Source organism: Mytilus trossulus, chromosome 10, assembly GCF_036588685.1.
Source record: "Mytilus trossulus isolate FHL-02 chromosome 10, PNRI_Mtr1.1.1.hap1, whole genome shotgun sequence".
Lineage (NCBI taxonomy): Eukaryota > Metazoa > Mollusca > Bivalvia > Mytilida > Mytilidae > Mytilus > Mytilus trossulus.
In genome coordinates, this window is record NC_086382.1 from 74,114,065 (window position 1) to 74,138,343 (window position 24,279).

The 24,279-nt window shown below is 30.3% G+C and overlaps 1 protein-coding gene across 1 annotated transcript in view; it reads right to left on the reverse strand.

The window, feature by feature from the left end:
- Nucleotides 1–7,731: 7,731 nt before the first annotated feature.
- The window catches only part of LOC134688158 (protein mono-ADP-ribosyltransferase PARP14-like), a 53,290-nt gene continuing 36,742 nt past the window's right edge, over nucleotides 7,732–24,279 (reverse strand). Inside the window, exons 16-24 of the mRNA XM_063548631.1 lie at nucleotides 24,095–24,160; nucleotides 23,232–23,441; nucleotides 14,155–15,117; nucleotides 12,740–12,964; nucleotides 11,687–11,904; nucleotides 10,956–11,370; nucleotides 10,459–10,607; nucleotides 9,709–9,886; nucleotides 7,732–8,039 (exon numbers count right to left, since the gene is read on the reverse strand). Coding sequence (XP_063404701.1) covers nucleotides 7,744–8,039; nucleotides 9,709–9,886; nucleotides 10,459–10,607; nucleotides 10,956–11,370; nucleotides 11,687–11,904; nucleotides 12,740–12,964; nucleotides 14,155–15,117; nucleotides 23,232–23,441; nucleotides 24,095–24,160 — 2,720 coding nt within the window. The 3' untranslated portion in view covers nucleotides 7,732–7,743. The remainder of the gene's footprint in view (nucleotides 8,040–9,708; nucleotides 9,887–10,458; nucleotides 10,608–10,955; nucleotides 11,371–11,686; nucleotides 11,905–12,739; nucleotides 12,965–14,154; nucleotides 15,118–23,231; nucleotides 23,442–24,094; nucleotides 24,161–24,279) is intronic.

The following is a 24,279-nucleotide window of genomic DNA, read 5'->3' on the forward strand; positions in this document are numbered from 1 at the left end:
GGGATAAAATCGTGCAATCTTGATACAAATACATCGAATTTTCATTGTTGACAAATCATGATAATCCGTCAATCTAAAAAGATAACGTTATAAGCAGGAACAGGAGAATAGATAATTAGATGATAATAAGATATTATTTTTAATTAATATAAAAAATGAGTGTAATTTATATTAATAAACGTATAACTATCCTAAGACCATCATAAGACACCTCTCGCGTTGTCCTAACTTTATGACCAACTTTAAGAGATGTCCTAATTTAGGACTACTTTGTGAAACCCACTTAGGACTAAGATATGTCGTAAGACCATCCTAAGACATGTCTTAGTCCTAAGACAGCTTCGTTAAACTGGGCCCAGGTGTTTATCTCTTATGAATATTGACTATGGAAATTCAATGCAAAGCTACCGACACCTATATGCAATATAATTAATGTGCACCCATCAATTTAATCTAGAAAAACCTAATCCCATTATCATCTGATCAGATATCATGGTAAACAAAACGTGTTGAAGCCAAACGCGAGGTGTGTTGAAGACCAAAAATCCAAACAACGTACGAAGCAAATGTTAAGTAAAACATGTACAGCTCTAACCACATGAACCGTTCATTTGTGTTTTCCAGGTGGATTGCACATGTTCCATGTTAATAAGTTTTGGCGGTCGACGCAACAGGTTTAAGTTGCTTCTATTAAAGTTTATAGAATCCTTTTTTTTGTGTGTTTCTTTGTTTACAAGAGTACTAACTTACAAAAATATCGAATTGATAAACAAAATATATAATTTGTATCATACTTATATTGACCCCCCTCTATAATTACAAGCTACTTTTGCAGAAGTACAGAACGAAGGGGAATAACACTTCACTAACAGTATACAGCTTACATAAGACAGAATTGATGCCTCGCAAACTTCATACAGATCCTTCTCATTAACAAAACGAATGGCCTCTTCTTAATTGTTTAATGTCATTTTTTAAACGTTGATCATATGCTAGCTACTACAATATTGGCCTTGTCATATTTTAGATTTATGAGTTTGACTGTCCCTCTGGTATCTTTCGTCCCTCTTTTAATTGATGTTCATGCATGATCAAATTACACAAGATGCTGATGTTGTTGGCCTAGCAGTGATGCTATATATTTATCTTTTAATTTTCTTTTACATTATTGTAATTCTAGTATAATTTCTAATAGCCATAGATACAGCAATATTATTCAGCAGGAACAATATTCACTTCTGTGTTGACTTGAGTTATCATTGATATGTTCATAATTATAAATTAACTGTTATCAACATTTTGAATTTTTGAAATACTAAGGCTTTAAGTCCGACCTCGGGATTTGATTACCTTAGCTGTATTTGGCAAAACGTTTAGGAATTTTTTGGTCCTCAATGCTCTTCAACTTTTTACTTTATATGGCCTTTTTAACATTTTTGGATTCGAGCGTCACTGATGATTCTTTTGTAGACGAAACGCGCGTCTGACGAATATATGAAATTTCAATCATGGCATCTATGATGAGTTTATCAACTACGTCTTTAATGCTTTTCAATTTTGTACTTGTTTGGTTTTCTACCTTTTTTATTCTGAGCGTCACTGATGAGTCTTATGTTTACGAAACTCGTGTCTGGCTTATTAAATTATAAGCCTGGTACCTTTGATTACTATTAACATCACTGAGTCGATGCCGCTGCTGGGGGACGTTTAGTCCCCGCGGTTATCACTAGCCTAGTAGTCAGGACATCGGTGTTGAGATGAATATCAATTATATGGTAATTTTATTAATTACTGTTTACAAAAGTACCAATTATTCGAAATGATAAGGATTTTTTTTTTATCCCAGACATAGATATCCTTTGCCATATTTTGCACAATTTTTTGGAATTTTAGATCATTATGGTTTTCAACTTTGTACTTGTTTGGTTTTTGAACTATTTTGATCTGAGCGTCACTGATGAGTCTAATGTAGACGAAATGCGCGTCTGGCGTGTTAAATTATTAGCCTGCACCTTTGATAAATATTTGACGTCTTTGTACCAAATATTAAACTAAAAGAAAACATGTGATAGGTTGCAGACCAGAAAACAAATGAAAGGAATGCAATACTAAAGAGTTTCTTTCTACTTTGAACGAAATTATATATATTTTTACCAAAAAGAAGTTTTTAGGTCGAAAATTGTTTATTGGGTTGTGTAAAAGTGTTGGAAGAAAAATTTAAAAGAGAACGATTTACCATTTAAAACTCCTTTTGTTACTTCCATCTTTCAAAAAGCTCTATGATAGAGATGCGAAAGATAAACAAAAGAGACATGCTAAGTATTAAGTCGAAAATAAACTGACAACGCCATGGTTTAAAAAGGAGAAAGACAAACCAACAAGTTAACAACAACACACAAAACACTACACGAAATAGACAACTCAGGGCTGAGCAACAACTAGGGGTGATCTCAGGTGCTCCGGATTGGTACCATCCTGCTCCACATGTGGAACCGTTAGAGTTTCTCATGCCAGTACAATCCGAGTGATAAGTCTTTTTCCGTAAATCAAATCTTGTAGTTTGGACAATTGGGACATATCCGTCGTCATCTGTGAATCAGATATTCCTAAACGGTTGAATGACTCGTGATAGACTCCGTTACAATTTTAAAGGGAGGATTTCAACTTCATTACTTAGAACGCATTGTTAAATAGGTCCATTGTGAGCATCAATCTTTTAAATGATTTTGTCATTGCTGTCATTTTCTAGAATTGAAATATAACATCTTTGGTGATTAGTTTATTATTCGAATATAAACATTGATGAAACAGGATGAAGTGAAAGTAAGATAAATGTAAAGGAAAAGGAAAAATCGTAATTCAGATTCTACAAAAAAAAACGTGAGAGACAAAATAAGTAATGATAAATCTATTAATTAATTAAAGTAACATTTATTGATATAATGATTATTGGTATTAATTGCCACTTTCAGCATTATTATTTTGATCAGACTTCAATCTTTGCGACAGCCTAACGAACAATTGCCTTTCGCCTATAAACTGACAATCCTTTAGGGTCAGTTCAGATTGGAGCTTAAACCACGTCATGAGCAGGGTTTAATTGCACAGACTCATTGTTAAAATGATAGTGATACAACAGAAACTAAAATAAAAAAAATACTGCACTCTGATGACATTTCAAAATGGAAAGTCCCTTATAAGATGGCAAAATGTACAGTAATAGGGGTATAGCAGTCAACATTGAGTTTAATCTTAATCACTTTAAAAACTTTCTTAGAACACTCTGCTACTGAATTAATTTTTCATATTTTTACAAAATCAATAAAGAAGACATCAAGACTGGTTTTCATTACTCACCATCATTTGATTTTATCCAATATTTTTTGGGTAGACACATCTTATTGTAAAAAGCTCATTGGGCAAACTTTCATTCTTTATATCATCATGATCATCTGTAAAAAGGGCAACTATAAATGACTACAATATATGCAAAAATTCTTATATTGAAATAGATGTTGTCTGTAATCTGCATTCTTATGCATCAATACTTCAAACTATTTTTCCAAATTACCATATGCAGAAATCATGGAAATATTTAAATGTGTGCTAAAAATGTTTAATACTTAATGTTAAATGCATTTTTACTACGAAAACTGTGTATTACAGATATTAAAAAAGCGTTCAAGTAACAAAAGCGGGACAACTGACAAACGAACGGACGCACAGACCGAAAACATAATGCCCCTAAATTGGCATTGAAATATATCAAACGAATGGATAGCAACTGTCATAATCCTAAGTCGGTACAGGCATTTTCTGATGTACAAAGATGTGGATAAACCTGATTGTATGGCAAAAGGTTCCTAAGATTTCTCCAGTAGGCATGAGATACTTCCTAATCGGTGTTATGAAAACAAAACAAATCAGATCAGGGCATGAATGTGATACACTGTTTAACTACACAGGAAATGTAAATTACCTCAAAAGTGCACAGATAATTGTATATAACCTTCAAACTACAGAGACATTAATATAATATATAAATTTGTTTTTTCCTTTAATATGTAGAAACAAATATTGAGAACATGCTTATTGTTAAATGATTGCATGAAATGAATATTGGTTTGTAATTTTTGTTATTATCTTGGGCATAATTATTATAGCTTGTAAAAGTTTACTAAATATTTTTTATGAGTATAGTTTCAATATCTTGCTTACAGTGCTATAGAGCGTTTCGATATAATTTCTTTGGACTAGTTATCAATAAATATACCCTCAACTACAAATGCTAAACTTACTAGTGGGAATATACGTAATAATTTCCTTTATTGCAGTTCGGGTAAATTACTTGTGATTGTTAATTCTGTTATGTGCAAGTGGCGAACCCTTATATATATATATGTATTACGTTACGTCTACTATCAATGGTATTGTATTTAATTGTTTCTTTTGATAAAATACCAGTAAAAATGTCATGTGTGCAATACATTTGTAATACATTTCACTACTGATCCTGTGGATATTCCTAACCCTCTATGGCTCTGAACGGAATCAGCAGCAAACCATACAACTTATAATGTTTGGATAGCAATAAGTAAAATTTAATGTTAATAGAAATTTAATCTGAAAGTACACAACTTGAAGAAAAAAGAGCCACCTTCTGTATGTGCTTGTCCCAAGTCGTGAGTCTGCAATTCAGTGGTTGTCTTTATTGCTCAGATCCAATTTTGATTTCTTATTTTGCACATAATCAGAGTGATTTTTGTCTTATTTTAATTGTTCTACATTTGTCACTTTAAAGCCTTTTATGGCTTGCTATGGGGTATGTGTTCTGCCAATTGTTGAAGTTCATATGGTGACCTGCAGTTGCTAACGTGGTATGTAAGTTGGTCTCTGGTGGAAAGTTATCTCAATGGCAATCCTACAACATATTGTTATTCTTATATTACAATAAGGGTATAGAACAGAACATTGGTTACATACATGGTCTCTTTTAATATGAGTATTTACTAGGAAACGAATGGTAAAGAACAATACATTTGCCATTAATACATCAATTGTTCTGACCATTACTAAACTGAAATCTCCTTCTTCTTTGAAACTAAGTTTTGACATTTTAATAAATCTTCTATCAAAAATATAATAATTGAGATCGAAAATTGTTTACTTAGTTGTGTGATAAGTGTTGCTTAAATTAAGCTTTCTGTCAATAAACACATAAAAGAGGATGAACTTCCGATTAAAACTCATTTATCCCAACACTCTAACGAAAATTACCACATCCAAAATTATAACTCGAAGACAAAGGATCAAACTACATTACAAACAAACTGTAGACTAAGCAACATAAATCTTATAAAAAATTGCCAATGAAAAGTAGTGAAAAACAAAACGAATGATTGACTGAATGAATATTTGTATTAAATGCCACTTTCACAACTATCGACAAGGAGGAGGTCTAGTTGCCTTAAGCTTTAATGAAAATAAACTCATCATAGATACCAGGACTAAATTTAGTATATACGCCAGATGCGTGTTTCGTCTACAAAAGACTCATCAGTGACGCTTGAATCCAAAAAAGTTAAAAAGGCCAAATATTGTACGAAGTTGAAGAGCATTAAGTACCAAAATGCCTAAAAGTTTTGCCAAATTCAGCTATGAAAACATCAATACTAGTCAAGCCAGATTGAGTAGGGTTTGACAGCACAACATCGGTGTTGAAAGTTAGTGATACAGTATATGACATACTTAGACCACTGTACCAATGAGGCTCATAACCAAAAAATAGCTTGAAATCAAAGACTTAAAACACTAATTTAGTACTTTATTAATTTGATAATCTGTGGACAAAATGTTTCGTTTTAAATTGTGTTTTATAACATACATTCTAATTGTCATCAGCGTAATATTTAGTCTTAGAATATTCATGCTGCTTTAATTGATTATTGTGTGATATTACTAGATAGAAATAAAGCTTTATAAATATATAGGATATACATAATGAATTATACATTTAAAAAAATAAACATTTGTGTATTTGTGGTAAAATAAATCCCTATACTTAATTTCATATATTCTATGTTATCAATATAGTTACTTATAGAATAGTTAATGACTGTTTTTTGTAGCTTTCCATCATTAGATAACATCCAATATATTTTGCATATACAAAAAGCAAATAGGACAAACTTTCATTCTTAATATCATTTGTAGAATAGACAACATTATCAATAGAACATATTCAATATAGACATGTATGATCTGCATGTAATCTGAAATCTAATGCATTAATACTTCAAACTTATTTTTTTCATATTTACCATATAATTATGTGGAAATTATAATTCAATCATCAATTCATGTAAATTTGTGTAGGAAATGTTTACTATTTTACTTTGTATTTTTACAACCAAAACTGTCTGTTACAGGCATAGAAAAGACATTTTTAAAGGTACAATAGCAGATGATACATATTTTATCTTTAACAATCAAAACTTAAATAAAACAAATATTTTTCTAGACAAAAATATTGAAACATGTTTAGATTATGTACGATATAAAAACATAGTTATATAGCGGTATACTTCTGTTGCCTTTATTCATGTCAATGATAAGTACAGCAATCAAAGGACATATAATTAAAACAACATCTAGAAGTACAAATATGGTCCTCAACAGTAATATAATTGTTTTCAATCTCTGCTGATCATATAGAAAAGGGTTTCATATGAAATACAGTTTGGTTTACTTTTGCAGACTTGTCAGATTAATAGTAATATCATTCAGGTATATATAGTAACTGAGATTAAAATTTAGAAATTTACAGCTTAAAAATGTATTATTTGATAAATTCTAAAAGGGTTTCTATCTTTGTTCAAATATTCAAAATGATACATCAAATCAATATTACTAATTCTGATTAGACTGGTCTGTCAGCATACTAGGTAGAATTGAGAATGGAAATGGGAAATGTGTTAAAGAGACAACAACCAGACCACAGAAAAAACATAGGTATACTGTTCTGAAAAAATTCTCATTTAACCATACATTTGTATTCTGGAAAAAAAAGTTGGGCACTGACGCTCATGCAACCAGATCTAAAGGCAGAATCAGGAGACATGAATCTAAAATGAATGTACAATGTAGTAATTGTTTAAATAAAAAAAGAACAAGAATGTGTCCATCGTACAAGGATGTCCCACTCCCACTATCATTTTATATGTTCAGCAGACCATGAAATTGCGGTCAAAACTCTTACTTGGCATTAAAAATAAGAAAGATCATATCATAGGGAACATGTGTAAGATCATCATAAACTACCTTGACCAAATGCTTTAACCTGAAGGACCAATAACTTAAACTGAAGGGGGGAAGACAGAAGAACAAACAGACACACAGACTAAAAACATAATGCCACTAGCTTGGGCTTGAAAATGAATCCATAATCGATTTTTTTAATTATTGTATTCCATTTATATACCAAGAAATAGGATAATAAATGGAAATTCGTTTTAAGCATGAGTTAAAGTGATTTATTCTCCCTGCTTTGATGGTCATAATTTGCAACAAATCTCTTGTCTAACAACATTTGAAGAAATATTGATAACACTAGAAAAAAAACATCTATGTATAAGTATTTCTCTACCTAGTTTATATGTAAAAGTAAATAAAAGAAGTATATATTGAGTCATTTAATATCTTGATGTTTCTCTTTAAATATAAAATTATAAAGTTTTGGTATCATTATTTCCTCTTGAAAGTAACCAGATATTCTGGAAAAGCTTGTGAATCATGAAAAATCACAAACATGATTGGATTGCTCACACTATTAGTAACTGTGTCATATAAAATATGGCTTCCAGCAGCTCCCTTTTTGGCTGGTGGTACTTTCATACCATGGGCACCTGGGCAGTACTCTCCTGTCAGGACTCTACACAAAAACATTCTTTTATGTCCATGTGTATCAGGCCTTGAATATGTATCATTGATTGAATAATTGACATTTACTGCAAAATATACACCAGCACCCAAAGCAGTAGCTGAAATAAAAATATAAAAATAAGGATGATGCCAATAAAACCATATACCAAGGAAGATGTTAATTATGTAAGGTCTTTAACAGCATTAATTCATATATCATTTAATATGGTCAGCTATACACTTTTTTTGAGAACAGAAAGTTTAGTATAAATCAGTCTATCAGTACATGGCAGTAACAGCAAGTTGTAGTAAGGAACAAATATATATAACTAACTACTGTAGAATCTAGAGATACAGTGTTCTAGCCTGCATCTTCAAGAATGTCTACTATTTTGATAAAATTATCATAAAAGAACAATTACTCTAGTTAACTGACATTTTCAGTCATGTTGAATAATTTGTAGATCTTGTTCTGCTGGTTACGTTTGTTTTTTAAAATAATTACACCTTATGTAAGAATCCTGGATTTTGATTGGTTGATAGCTAGTGTATTTTTCACCAATTCACTGTAATAAAATTAAAATCGTCCATTTTTTAACGCCCCTGGGGTATTTGCCAAAAGAATATGCCTTTTTTACCCTCTCTGCCGTGGTATTTGCCAAAAAATACTCTAGCAGACTGGACGCTTGTAACATCACGTAACATCACGATCATAAATGCATTTTCAAGTGAACATTAACATTTGGTGTAATTAAACAGATATAGCATGTTCTTGAGGGGTATTTGCGAAAAAAATACCAGTCTTGAGAATGAATTTCCCTCAATTTTGCACCAGGTGTTCTGAAAATATCAATCAATTAGGTAAGAGCATACATGTGATGCAATGTTTAACTTTACAGAGACATATATAGTACTTAACTTTTTATTTTGCTCTAAAAATGTTGAATTAATTAAGAAACAAATGCTAATGATAATGATTGCATGAATTCAATATCTAATTGTTATTTTTTTTCAGGTGTAAGTAGAATTATTATAGCCTAAATATAGGTTTTGTTTTCAAGTTTGGTTGTACCATAAAATAAAGGGGGAAAAAGGAAAAAAGAAACGTATTTTACACAGAATAGCCCATCCCAATTTTTATGGTGCTGTTGTTTACCGTGCCTGAAAATTTAGATATGATCCAGTTAAACTTATCAACACTTATAATATTAATTCTATAATGGTCTTGGAATATTGATTTCATTTGTAATATGGGGCAGGTATTACTTGTGAAAAGGGATGAAGTTCATATTATGTTTAATAACAAAAATTTAAAAATATTTTAATATTGGAAAAGAAACAGAAATAGCAGCAAAACCAAAGTTTGTCCTGTTGTTATCCTGCAATCAAACCAGGATCATACTCATACCTGCCAACTTTTCAAAACGCCCATGGGGGTTTTACGTGCAGGATGGCTGTCATAGTCCTTAAAAACCTTCAAGGGGGCCTGCAAATACATTTTAATGTTGTTTTTTTACTTCTTCATACTTATATAAGCCTAGTCATTGTAAAACTAATTGCTATGTTTTAATTGTGGACAAAATTGCTCTTTCAAAATTTAAATTTGGGAGCCTCCATGGGGGAAATCCCCTGCAAATAGTGACAGTTGGCAGGTATGATCATTCTGCAATTAAATAAGATAGAAAAAAGCCATCTTGCATGGTTCTTATTGCTATCAAATAGCTAACTTTTAGTCATATCTGTTTTTGTTTATTTGAAAAATCAGTCGTCATGTTACAAATTTCATACCATTTTTTCCACAGTAACTTCTGTTAAATCCATATCTTTGTATACTATCAAGAGCATCTACTGAGAACCCATGCCAAAGAGGTCTTTCATTCTGGACTGTCTTAGGATTGGTATCATCCATAGACTTCTTCTTGGCAATAAATTGTTGGTAAAGTACTTTGTTCTGGATTCTTTCAACCTAAAATTTTTACATAAAACTGACTAATTCTATAAATAAAGGCAACAGTAGTATACCACTGTTCAAAACTCATAAATCCATGGACAAAAAACAAAATCGTGGTAACAAACTAAAACCGAGGGAAACGGTTTTTTGAAGAAAAAAACAGGTTTCACATAAATAAATTCTGTGAATAAAAGGTAGGTATTAAAAACACTAGATGTGTCAGAACACAAATTGGCCCATTTCCATAAAAAAAAATTGCAATTTCAACAACACAAACATGAATGGATAGTATCCAGCTCTCAAGACCAATACTAGTTTAATGAAATAGTAGTTAAATTTCAAACTATCATCAAACAGGATGTGGATGTAGTGAAGATTTAACAAGATGTGTTGAAACTACATGAAAATCTAATTGGCTTTAACTGGAGTCTATGAGTTATATGTTACATTAACAGAATTTGGAAGCATTAAAAAGATTTTGTGAAATTTTGATCTCTCTTTTTTAGCATGTAATTATCTTTTAAAAGAGGACAGTGCCATCACATTTGGAGTTATTTAAAGATAACTACATATCCTTCTAAACTTGCCTTCACAAATTCTACATTTGCCCCAGCTGTACTCAAAAATTTAGCAGTAACATCTTTGTATTCTTGGTCTTTGGGTTGTAATTGCACTACTTTCAAATTCTCTTTTTCATCCATGGGAACCCATGTCATTGGCGGTTCATATGCTTGGTCTAAAGGAAGAAAATAAACAACCTGCTAGTATTTATTGCATGTTTACAAATCAAAGATATTATATATATTTAGATACTTGGTATTAACAAGGATACTTTGGTTTATCATGTATAATTAATAATAGAAGATAACAAAAACTAGCTTGTCAATAAAATAATTCTCCTATGGTATTTGTTTTCTTTCATTTTATTCCAATTTGAAATACATTTTTCAATTTTCTACAATTTCAAACTTGTTTCTTTTCCTAAATATGGAATATCAACTTGTTAATAAAAGGATGTGTACACACCATCTAACATTGTAATAATATCATGTAGAGAGCAGATAGGACATATAAGTCATCTTACCTACAAGTTTAGACTTTCTCAGTACTTGAACTTTATCTGTTGGGTCATCTGCTGGATACTCCTCATAGGCATTCAGATCTACTATGTATTTATTTCCATTTGTATCAGAAAATGAGGCTACTGTTTTCTGATCTTTTAGTGCTGATTCTAGTATCAGATTTACATCTGAAGGATATTCCACAAGTTTTTTCTTCCCCTGGTCTTCTTCCATGTAGTACCATTGAACCATGTCTGTGATCAACTTTGCCTTTTGCATGGTTTGTTTGGCCCTTTCTGCATCTCTGATTATAGCATGTACTTCATCAAATGCTTCAGAAATATGATGTTTCAAGCCTCTGATTTTTATTTCACCTTTGGTAGTATCTAAAGTAACTTTTATCTTTCCAGCTGCTTCCAAATTCTTCACTTCAGATTTCTGCAAATAAAAACACATTTCTTGCTTTACATTCAAAAAATAAAAATAAATTTCAGATCTTTGCATATATTTAGTATTTTTGTGGTTTATTAATACTAATCTAATGAATTAATCCCTTATCAACAGATTTGTAGTCTGTTTTTATGCTGTGCTGTTATCCAAATGTTCAAGGTTAGGCCAAACATGTTTAACCCTGCCTCATTCTGTATGTAAAATTGAGAATGGAAATGGGGAATGTGTCAAAAACAGCAGAATGTCACCAACAGGTCTTCAATGTAGTGAGAAAAAGCATGATGGATTATATTTATTTTGTTACCTGATCAGCATTGAACTCTTTTATAATCTTTGAAGATATTTTTTTTTCGTCACATTCGCTTTCTATGGATTGTTCTAGTAATCTGATGGCAATCTGAGCGGCATGTTTGTCTCTGGCATAGATCACAAATGTCACAGAGGTCATCCTCACTTTATCAACTGGTGTCTGTGCACCAATAAGTTTACGGTCATGTCTGGATATGCTTAACTTCTTGTCACCTGTTTGAATAATAAATGTAATATGTATCAGAAAATCAATAACATGCTCTGCAGGGTGAAGCTTAATACAACCTCAGAGGTCAAACTCTGAACATAGGGGCCACTATGGACACAACATTCAAGCTTGATACAGCTCTGAGTTTGGATTGTGATTAAATATTTGACACAGCATAGATTTCAAACACAGAATGAATGTTGTCTCATGAACTTTAAAAGTTTAAATTAACCTATTAATTATGGTACAATATCTATAATCTAAATATTAATACATGGATTGATTTAGCATATCAAAGAATCCCAATAATTCATTTTTAAATCAATTTTGGACCCTTTTGACCTCAATGAGAACTAATTTGATAACAGGACCCAAAAATCCAAAATCTAAATACATGTTTAGATTTAGCATATCAAAGAACCCCAAAAAATCATCAAACAAAGTTAAATTTTGGAACCCAATTTAGACCAACTTGAAAATTGGCCCATAATCAACAAGAGGCTCTCAGGGGGACAGCAAACCAGATTTATTTTAAAACATTAAGTTGTGTCTTGGCATTTTTCAAAATCACAACAATCATGAATGGTGAAAGTGAAAATTGTAAGTTTAAAAGTTGACCTCAATTTTGTCATCATTTAATTTACTAGTTAGATCAAACTCTGTTTGAATTGTTTTACACTAGTCATTCTGATACTACTTTGCATTTATTAGTATATAAAATCTGGTGCTGAGTATCATCTGTATTTCCCACTTCAGTAAATGGATTGGTACGTCATCTTCCCGCTACAAGATTTAAAATAGTTGCCAGGCATTGAGCAATCATGTTATTGCAATAATTACCACCAACAAGTCCAGTCCAACCGAACAGCTTTTCTACGTAGCCTTTATCTTTAGTATTACTGACACACTTTTGGATTGCAGCCATAAAATCTTTCATCATATCGTGTTGGAAAATAACTACATGAACCTGTTGTACATGTTTGCTTTTGCTCTGGAATTTTTCTACCACTTTGAACATGTCTTCAGCTATATCACCAACTGGTACATTGGCTGTCACAGATGTACCTAGGAAAAGATGATCATTTCAATTTGTCTCCTAAAAAAATTTATCATGTGAAATAATGAATACCCCTTTTTTTAAATCACATGTCAGGAAATACAAATATGGAGAGTCTGTTTGGGCTGGGAACAGTATATCTAATGGGAAATGAATCTAATAAGCTTTTCAGTTTAAAATTGATAAAATCTCGGACTCCCTGAGATTTACGGATTTTGGTAGCATCTGACTGAAAAAGTATCAGAACTGCTCAATAAAAAAAACAAAAGTCTCTAATCGAAAAAAAAATACATGTTTAATCAAATTGCAGATATATTTTGTCTTATATAATTCCCAAAATAAGTTTGATTTATTTGATGTGAAGTGTTTTGTTATAGTTGGGAATTGTTAAATCTTTGATTTGATTTTAAACATATTTTATTCATTAAGATATGAAAAGGATTGAGCAACAGGCACAGCCTATAAAAGCTCTCTCCATATTACATGTTCAAGGTATAACTCAATTATAACAACTGTATTTAAAATAATGCAATATAGTGGAACATGCATGCTACTTATGAGCACACACGAGAAAATAAATGTTTACAGTGTTACTTACTAAATGCAAAGTATATTTACAGTGACTTGAATATAGGTGTTACTGTAAAATTCTACCTGTTGTCAAACCAGTTTATGAAATTGACAATACAACTGGGACATTTAAATTGACCAGTTGCCAGATTTAAATCTTATTGAACCTTGTTAGATTTACCTATGAAAATCCATGAAGTGACTTCACCTGTTCAATGTTTTTTTTTGGGTGGACAAACTTTAAACTGACTATTGTTGATTTAAAGATGAAAACAGCAAATTTTTAGGAAAATGTTATTTGATATTATAGTTAAGTTTGTATTTAAATTAAAAACTATGATATGAGAAAAGAATTTGGGATTGGTGTACATTTTTGTACTTTAGAAAACAATCTTAATTATGCATGTACATGTATGTTAGGAATATCACAGAACAACAGATTATTTCTTCTCTACTATCATAGTCAAATACTTATTACAGTAAGTAAATAATTTTTTAAACTGTGTCTCCTAGCCAAATGAAAACTTGAACAAAAATTAAGGGAAAACCTTTTATTTGTTTAATATCTTTAATTCTTCATACATCAAATCAAGAGTCACAACCTTCCTTGATTATCGGATATATCCACAGTGTTGGAAAATTCTTTCAGATAAAGATTGGTTGACACTATTTAAAACAGAGTCAGCTATTGCAAGTTCCATATGATATTCATAAAAATTATTTTCTCTTTTAATTCCATCCTTGATAACTTTAAAACAGTACTCGCAAGTATTTAATTCTGGATGATATGGTGGCTGATAAATCAAAGTAACACCATTATTTGCAAATAAATACTCAAGATTGTTTTGAATCAGTCTAGCATGATGAAATCTACAGTTATCCATAATAACAATATCACCAGGACTTAATATAGGTGCACCATATAAACCATGGTTAAAAACATCACTAAAAAAGTTTAATAGATGCAAACTATTAGATGCGCCTTCAACTAGATTGAAATAATCTATTCCAGTTCGGCTGTGTAATAAATTTAGTGTCAAAGTAGCATCAGATGCAAAACGTTGTATTTCTATTGCCTCATGTCCATACAATGAATATCCATATTTTCTGTTACAAGTGTTTTTCAAAAATGAACTTTCATCAAAAAAATGCAAGTTGAAAGAATTTGTTGTAGAAATGAAATTTATGTAATCATCAAAACTGGTTTCTACATTCAGTGTTTGTGATTCCTTTGCAACAGGTCGAATTTTCTTGCGAGTTAATAAAAGGTCATTTCTTAAGGCTCTGCATATTGAAGATTCAGTTGGACAAGTTTCTAATGTACAAACTCCAGTATCTACTAACTTATTTTGGATTTCTCTAATTTGTATTGAGGGACGGTTTTCTACAAAAAATGCAATACACTCTATCACATCATTAGTCATAATTGGTCTGGAATATTCTCTAGGTCTTTTGATTGGTTCATCCTTATAAAAGTACTTTTTGACTGTAGGCACACTAACTCCAGTTTTCCTAGCTATTTCAGATATTCCTTTACCACTTTCCTTTAAATGATGTATTTGAAATTGATCTGTTTCATCAAGTTTAATTCCTTTTTTATAGAATCTACATGTATTTGATTGTGAAATCATCATCATCCTTTTTTTCCAATAAATGAACTGTATTGAATAGCCTATGATTTTACCTGTCTTTTTTGTTGTATAAAAAGAATTGGCTCTGTGACAAAAAAACTGACACCTTGCTTTTCACCTGAAGTCCAGAATGGATTATTCTACTTAAGTTTGTGGAAAAAAAGTTGAACATAATTTCATTTTTGTTTGTCTTTTTAAGTTATATTATCCTGGATATATTCAAAATTAAGAAAATAAAAAAAATTCAAAAGTCAATTTTAGTTAATTTATAATTCACGTACAGAAAAATCCTAGTTGAACTGAACTATATAACAAGCTACAATTTCTGACCCCTCTTCTCTAATAAAATAGATATTCCCAGTGAACAATCAACCATGTGTTTAGGTGACCATCTTTATTACAAATTTATTTTTCAAAGTGTAAGGATGGATATTTCTGTGAGTGAATTTTTGCAACAATTAGGACCTGAATTCATGAAATATAAACAAACTTTTATGGAAAATGAATTTTGCGATTCAAGTTCACTACGTGCCATGAACATTGAAGTTGATTTGGACTACATGTTTGAAACTAACCCACTACCATTAGGACATAAAAGAAAGTTGCAATATGCACTAAAAAACTTAGAGTCAGTTACTTGCACTGAAAAAAATGAAGTCTATATTGCACCCCCAGAAAGTTCATGTACTGAAAAAAAAAACATGGACAAAATAAAAGAAAAATTGGAATCAAATTTGCAACTTAAAGAAAAAGAAAAAGCAGATTATGTTCACAAAAGAAGGCAGATGGACATGATAATTAGTGACCCCGAACCAATAGGGCCATTAAAATCCACAAGATGTGGCAACTGTCACATGAGGGGCCACAAAGCAGATGGAAATAGGGGAAACAAACCCTGCACACTCCCGCCATGCAATTCCTGGAAAGACTGTGGTCAAAAAGACAAACACACAGACTATAAAGTCCAATGTAAACAATTTGATAAAGATATAAAAAGTGCTGACAAAGAGATAGAAGAAATGTCGGGTGAAATTGCACGTTTGACTTCCTTTCAGGAAAAAGCCAACTCCTCCTTTATTGGTGTTATCAAAGAGAGACTGAGACAAACAAACAAACAAAAGTACATTAATAGCAATGTGTTAATGAGAGATGTTATCTACTTGAAAGACTTTTTCAATAATGAAATTCCTAATCATCCTCAAAGTCTTGATGAAGAGGAATTTTCCCAAATTTTGAATAATCGAGCTAAAAAGACTCTTGCAAGATATCAAATTAAAAAAAAAACAATTTATGAAGATATATCAGATGAAGAACCTCCCCAAAAGATTCAGAAGGTAGTAACATCCAAGCCTGAAACCCCATTGATAACCCCACAAGCTACCAAAGTACAACAGATGGATTATTCAAATCTGTTTATGCAGAATCCATTGCAGAATTCATATCAGAATCCATATCAGAATCCATATGGGATGTATGCAGCAGGCTATTATGGTTATAATCCATATATGTTGTATCAACAAGGTCTTCAGCAGAATGTGGAAGTTAAACCCCCACTTCCACTTGGACCTCCCCCAGACTCTGATTAATTAACCAAGCACTAAGAATTCAAAAAGTGCTTCAAATGGATTTGAATTAATGTGTGATTAACTTTAGTTTTTTCAAAAATATTCCTGGAATGGAATTATTAATTTCTATATTTTAATGAAATTGGAAATATTGATTATTTGGGATTTACTGATTCACTCTTTCAAAGGAGGTGGTATTACTGATTCTAAATTTATAATGATATGGAATATATTTTCAAAGGAGGTATTACTGATTCAAAATTTATAATGATATGGAATATATTTTCAAAGGAGGTATTACTGATTCAAAATTTATAATGAAATGGAATATATTTTAAACGAGGTACAAATGTATTACTGATTCGAAATTTATAATGAAATGGAATATGTTTTAAAGGAGGTATTACTGATTCACAAGTTTATAGTGAAATGGAATATATTCTAAAGGAGGTATTACTGATTCAAAATTTATAATGAAATGGAATATATTTTAAAGGAGGTATTACTGATTTGAAATTTATAATGAAATGGAATATATTTTCAAAGGAGGTGATATTACTGATTCTAAATTAACAATGAAATGGAATATATTTTAAAGGAGGTATTACTGATTCAAAGTTTAAAATCAAATGGAATATATTTTAAAGGAGGTATTACTAAGTCGAAATTTATAATGAAATGAAATATATTTTCAAAGGAGGTATAACTGATTCTAAATTTATAATGATATGGAATATATTTTCAAAGAAGGTATTACTGATTCAAAATTTATTATGAAATGGAATATATTTTCAAAGTTGCAGTATCTGAATGGAAAGAGATAATGAAACAGAATGTATCTAAAGTCAGATATATAATGAGAAAGTATTAGTTTATTCCAAAAACAAGTGTTTTGTGTGAATTTCAATCTGGTTAAAACGGCTCTGTTCTTTAATTTGGATAGGATTTACAATTTACAATGAGAAAAACTTATATTGGAGAGAATTTGAAGAAGTGTTAATTTAATTTTTAATCTTGTGATTTTGAAAGAAATTAACAACCACAATACAGTATCTTATTTTCAAACTTGCAATTTGGAAAGGATTTTTAAATAACAGAATATTATTTCTGTGTGTATTTCAACATGTGCTAGTAATCTCAACCCAAGACTTGATTTATGAATTTGAAAATTAAATAAAATTTTGAATCATTATGAATAAAATTTATTGTCTTCTTACATGAATACACTTTCATACAAAAAAACTGCGACAGTTTCCTTTCTTCTCTCTTGATGTTATTTAAGTATATTTTTGCCAGATTATATTCAGATTATCAAGAACTGAATTTGAGTTATCTCCCATTATAGATGACAGAAAACTAAGTACAGTAAAAAATTCAATTCTTTTATAGTGAATTAATGTCATGCAGAACAATGTTTTAACATTTTAGAATTAGTGTGGATATTATGCTAAGATTTAAACTATCAAATTAGAATTTTGTTGATCTGAATTTAGTCTTTCCTTTACAAAAAATACTTGTATAACATTCAAACAAATTATGTTCTTGAATTGTACATCTCATCAAAAGGTTGATCTTGTGGATTTGTTGGAGGCTGTTCTCATTCAAATGGTATGATTCTATGTTGTTTTTGTGAGTTATTTCAGAAATGATATGAATAATGTGTAAACACCAATGAGAGACATCAATCACTTATTTCTTAAACTGGTAATTGTTATACCAGAGATGTTTAGAATTGGATGAGGTCATCATGGTATTATTGGTCAACTTTCTGAATTGATAGCCTTGACAATTAAATGTTTGCACAGTAGTGCTCTAAAAAGTTTAGAGCAAATTTCCATATATTATGCAATATGATTTGTCTGGGTTATACACATTGATTAATCTAGTTGTTATATTCCGGAGATATAAAATTCTACAAAAACATGTACTGTTAAATTTACAGTTTGAGCTACTGTAAATTGACTTCAGCATTCAGATACAGTTTTAGTAAAAACAAGCACATTACCATTAATCCCATTTGTAGTTAATTTACCATCATTTTCATCAACATTGAAATTTTTAGGCTCTGAATGAATTAAATCTTTTTAAAGAAATTTAGTAAATATTTTCTTTTCCAAGACTAGCAAATCTGAGTTATGTATGTGATCAAGGAACACAGCTATTGTCCCTTGATTTTCCTTGTCCAATATAGTCCCTAGTGCGGACAGTGTAGTACTTCCTTGCCAATCTTTTTAAAACCCACTTCAAATTTATTTCTTCATGTTTTATGCCTCAAATAGCAAGTAAGATTAAACTGTCAAAATAATTGATCCATGAATTTTAAAGTAAAGTAGTGATTTGGTTCAGCTGCAAAAAGGTGAAATATTAGCATTCCAGAAACCGTCAACAGATTTTAAAACCCCTTTGCAATATATTGTCCATACTTTGAGTTAGAGCCAATGGAGTTTTCTATAATTTGTCCCAACACATTGTTAAGATATGATTGAGAAAGGGCAGGTGGTATATCTTTATATCCATTTATTGTATAAAAGATATGCACCACGAAATAACTGTGTTCTCAGAACAAGTAACTGAACATGTGATCCTCTTAAATCATGCTACCAAGACTTAGGAATCCAAATTTCATCTTCTCCCCCCCTTGATTTCAAGTTGATAGTCCTAAAAATAACGTTTTACTACAAGTAACCCATAAACAGAACATGATCAAGGGAAATGAGATCCGGATCAGATGAATCAAGCCAGAAATACATGAACACCTAAAAATCTTTCCATACACCAAATATAGTAGACCTAGGCTTATAGTATACAAGAAACAGACAAAACTATGAAATCATTATATTGAGAAGAACCAAGTGAAAATGAGATCAAGGTCAGATGATAACTGTCAGACAGGCACTCATATACACCCCACAATCACTCTATACACAAACTATACTTGACCTATTACTTGAAGTTTAAGAAAAACTTACCAAAACACAAAAGTTTAAAAATGAGCAATGAACCACAAAAATGAAGTCAAGGTGAAAATAAACCTGACAGACTGACATATACAAAGTACAATATCTTCATATATCAAGTAAAATTTTGCATACAGTTCTTATTAAAAAAACAGACCAAAACACAAAAAAACTAAAATTTATTCACTAAACCATAAAAATAAGATCAAGAGCACGCACTTAGACATGTACATCCTACATTCAATAATTATCAAAGGTTCCAGGATTATAATTTTATATGCAAGACACATGTTTCGTCTACATAAGAATCATCATTGACGCTCAGATCCAAATAGTCAAATAGCCCAACAAGTTCATAGTACTGAAAATGGAATAATTATTATCATGGAAAAGAAACAAAATGTTAAATTCATAAAGTGTATATAGTCTAATGTACTGGTAAAGTGAAAAGAAAAAAAGACAATGGATAATCAAATATTGCAAAAGTCTGTACCTGTTTTTAGGGATATATCATGGGAAATTTAACAGAATATTGATATAGAGAGAAAATCTATAGTTATATAGTGAAAAGCGTGAACAAATATTCAAAAGCTTTCATCAGGTTCATAAAATCAGAAAAATGTAAAAAAAATATTTCAGATAAAGAAAATGGAATACTGGATGAGATGTTAAATGTGTAGAGTAAATAAAATAGTTCATTCAAATATGATTTTGATATTTCAATACCAATATACATAAACAATTTGTACAAGGAACATATCAAAAACAAGTTATTTTGACTTATTTCCCATTAGAAAAAGCCAAAGAGATATTAAAAAGTTGGGTTTTTTTTCAACAATATATGGCTTGCCTTCTTCTAAAATTTTAAATGATAGTAAAAAAAATCTCTTTTTCTCTCTAAATGTTGTGGGTTTTTTTGGCATTTGAATGACCAATTATTTCAGGGCAAACATCCATTTCCATTACAAAAAGACTAATAACAATTTTAATTTCTTTAACTGTTTTAAGATTCTCTAATAAAAAAAAAAACATAAGTTTGAGTCTTGTTATCATTTATAAGTGGTCATATTCTAGCATTATTCATACCATATAATCTAATTTAGACTAAATGCATATTATGTTTGTTATTCAACAAAGATAAAAACTGAAGCCTTGATGCCATATTTATGAGTTAAAAAAAAACTATCTCAATAATAATACAACAGTAAAAAATACACAGGTGAAGTGAAAGGATAAGAAAAGCTTCAGGATAAAAGCATGCTGAAAGTTTTGGTTAGGTGAATAAAAATCTTTACAGGTAGCATCAAGGTAGATTTAAATCTACCAAACCAACTGGTCAATTTAAATGTCCCTATTCTATTGTCAATTTTAAAAACAGGTTGAGCTACAGGTAAAGTTTTACAGTAACACCTATAGACAAGTCACTGTAAGTATATATAGGCAATTACTCATCATGTATTCAAGAACCTTGAAACATGCAAATATCCTTTATAAGTCATTAGAAATATATATTTATATATATATATATGGCTTGAAAGAGACACTAAGATTGCTTAGTGGATAAAATGAATTAATGTTTAAGTGGAGAAGAAGAAAAATAAAAAATAAAAAATAAATGAAACAAAAAATAGGTAAGTTTTAAACAAAACGATGAGTGTCACTGATATATTTATGAACAGATTTAAAAATAGCAATATTCATATCATATGAAAATAATCTGTTTCTAAAAAGTAATAATTCAATATTTATATCAACATTATCAGCAATGAAGGTAATGGAATCAAGAAGGATCTGTCTGACATCATTGTAAAATCTTTGTGGCAATGGCTGCCATTTAATGTCCCTTCAATATATATGTTCCTGGTTTGGAGACCTTCATTTCTTTATTTGTTTATTTATTAATTTTATTTTTTCAGATTACTCAAATAGTTTAACTCTATAAAGGACAGATTCAAATTATTCTTGGTTCAAATTATTCTTGGTTCAATTATTTCTGAAATGAATATAGGTTTAATTATATTTATTCCTTATACTGTAGCACACTTTAATTCTCTACTCTTTTATATTTTGGGTCCATTAATTTGTTTGTGTCTAATGACTGTTAATATTTTAATTAGGTGGTACAAGTTAACATTACAGGGAGATTACTCTGTAAAATCAGCTGAATGTTTTATCACATTCTATTCTGAGGGAAATATTTAGCTTGTTGAATGATCAAAATTAGTGTTTCTCAAACCGATTTTGCATCCAATGATTTTTTTCTGATAAAGTGTGTGGTTAATTTTTATTTTTTTTTGTCAATAGGTCAAAGTTAATACTTTGTCAAAAATTTATAAAAATTAAATGAGCCAAATAATTTATTCAAGGTGTTTGGTACCACCTTAGGAGTTATAATTGTGTTATGCACACTATTCTCCTTTAATAGTTAATTCTTCATGTAGATAGAAACAACAATTAAAATTTGCTGAGGAATGCCAAGAGGCATTAAAACATTAGCAAATAATTTGATATTTTAAATGAAGACTTTTGCAAAATTTGTTCTAAATTCATCCTAAATTATCATCAAATCACTAGCTGTAAAACTAGGTTTAATCCACCATTTTCCACATAAGAAAATGCCTGTACAAATCAGGATTATGACAGCTGTTATCCATTTTTGTTTGAGCTTTTGATTTTGCCATTTGATTATGGACTTTCCATTTTGAATTTTCAAAAGATTTCAGAATTTTTTCAGTGGTTAAATTTATTTTTATGCGACACTTAGAGTGGGGCACTCATATTCGCTGTGGACACAATTTCGCCATTTTATGATTTTGAGGTGTAAAACTTCAAAGGATAATTAAATTATTTTTTTAAAACAAATATGATTATTTTTGAAAATGAGACCAAATATCGGCACTTACCATAAAGGACCGAAAAATGGACAAAAATTTTCAGCCAATTTTCTGAATGAAAAAAAAAACGATTTCAAACAAGTATTTGTTAATAATTCTTAGACTGATTGCCCTAAATTTCATTTTTTTTACACCTTTCAAATGTCTGCTATTCATCTATAATGAAATTTATTTGATAACTATTGTTTAAAGCTGCAGTTATTTGGTTTTGAATAGATGTGTAAAAACAGCGAATATGTGTCCCCCATTGACAAATTTTAAACACCCTTTAGTCCAACTTTTCAGATGATTTTTCTCAAAACAAGCACGTTTCAAAGCCAAGAATATTTTGCATTTGAAGTTTTCTTCATATAGAAATATCAGTATACTTCAAAAACATACAGACCTGCACATAAACTGAAGTAATATGGAAAGATATGGCGAAAATGAGCACCCCACTCTAGGTACAAAATGTTTTTTTGGTCTGTACGTCCCTTTGTTCGTCAGTTCATCTGTTTGTTTATATCTTTATCTGTTTTTGTTGTTTGTTCGTCCATTTGTTTTTTGTGCGTCTGTCCCGCTTCAGGTTACAGTTTTTATACTATGTATATAAGAAATATTTGAGAATGTGATGTATGTTCAAGTTATTTATTCTATTTACTAGTTTTAAATTACTTACCTAAAGCAGGAAATGCAACAGTGGCCATCTTTATTTTTTCAGCCTTATCAAGAGCTAGTTTGATTCTTTCTTTTAGTTTAGGACCAGGAGAGAACGCTGAGACATAACCTGATGGGTTCACCCCTGTCATGTCAAGATGTATCACAGCTTCACACAACATTCCATGTGTGTGTTTTGTTACAGCTATTCCATCATTTTTCATATGTTTTTCTGAAATGATTAAACATTTTATTTTATTCACTTGATCCTTTGGTATAAATAGTAGCACTTTTGTAGCAACATGTTGAATGTGATATCCGAAATTTTTTAAAAGATAAAGGGAGGTTATCTTAATAAAATCAGTAACCAAATTTTAATGAAAACTGCTCAAAGCACTATAAGGATAATGTCCTTATTTTAGAAAATCCTCCGTTTTGTAATGAATAAAACCCTACAACTCAGAAATGTAAAATCTAAAATTTATAAAATTCCAAAGGGAGCTTATTTTATAATGTATAAACAATTCACCAAAGTTTCTTGCAAATTGGTGAAAGTGGTTTTGAGGAATTGTTTGAAAAACTAGAAAATCACCCTTTTTTGTAATGAATAAAACCCTAAAACTCTGAAATGTTAAATCTAAAATTTATAAAAAACCAAAGGGATCTCACATCAATAGATAAACACATTTCTCCAAAGTTTTTTTCAGGCTTTGGTGATTATGTGTCAGGCCAACTCTTATGTACACAATTATACCCAGAAATTTGTAGTTTTTCCTTACTTTTTTTTCTTGATATATTTTTTTATATTAATGCTACTTTTGAGAAATCATAATTGTTTACACATAAAGTAGGCTATTTTGAACACTACTATATAGATAATATTACGTTGATCCTTTAGTTGTTTCTCTAATTCTTTTCCTCCTTTCTTCTTTATAGCTTGAGCAACAGCACCTTAAATTAATATAAAACAATAAAAAAAAATCACATATTTATCAGGAACTCATCTTGGTTAACAGTTCAAACTTTACATTTACATATTTTTCTGCATTTCAAGTTAGAACCTTAATTGA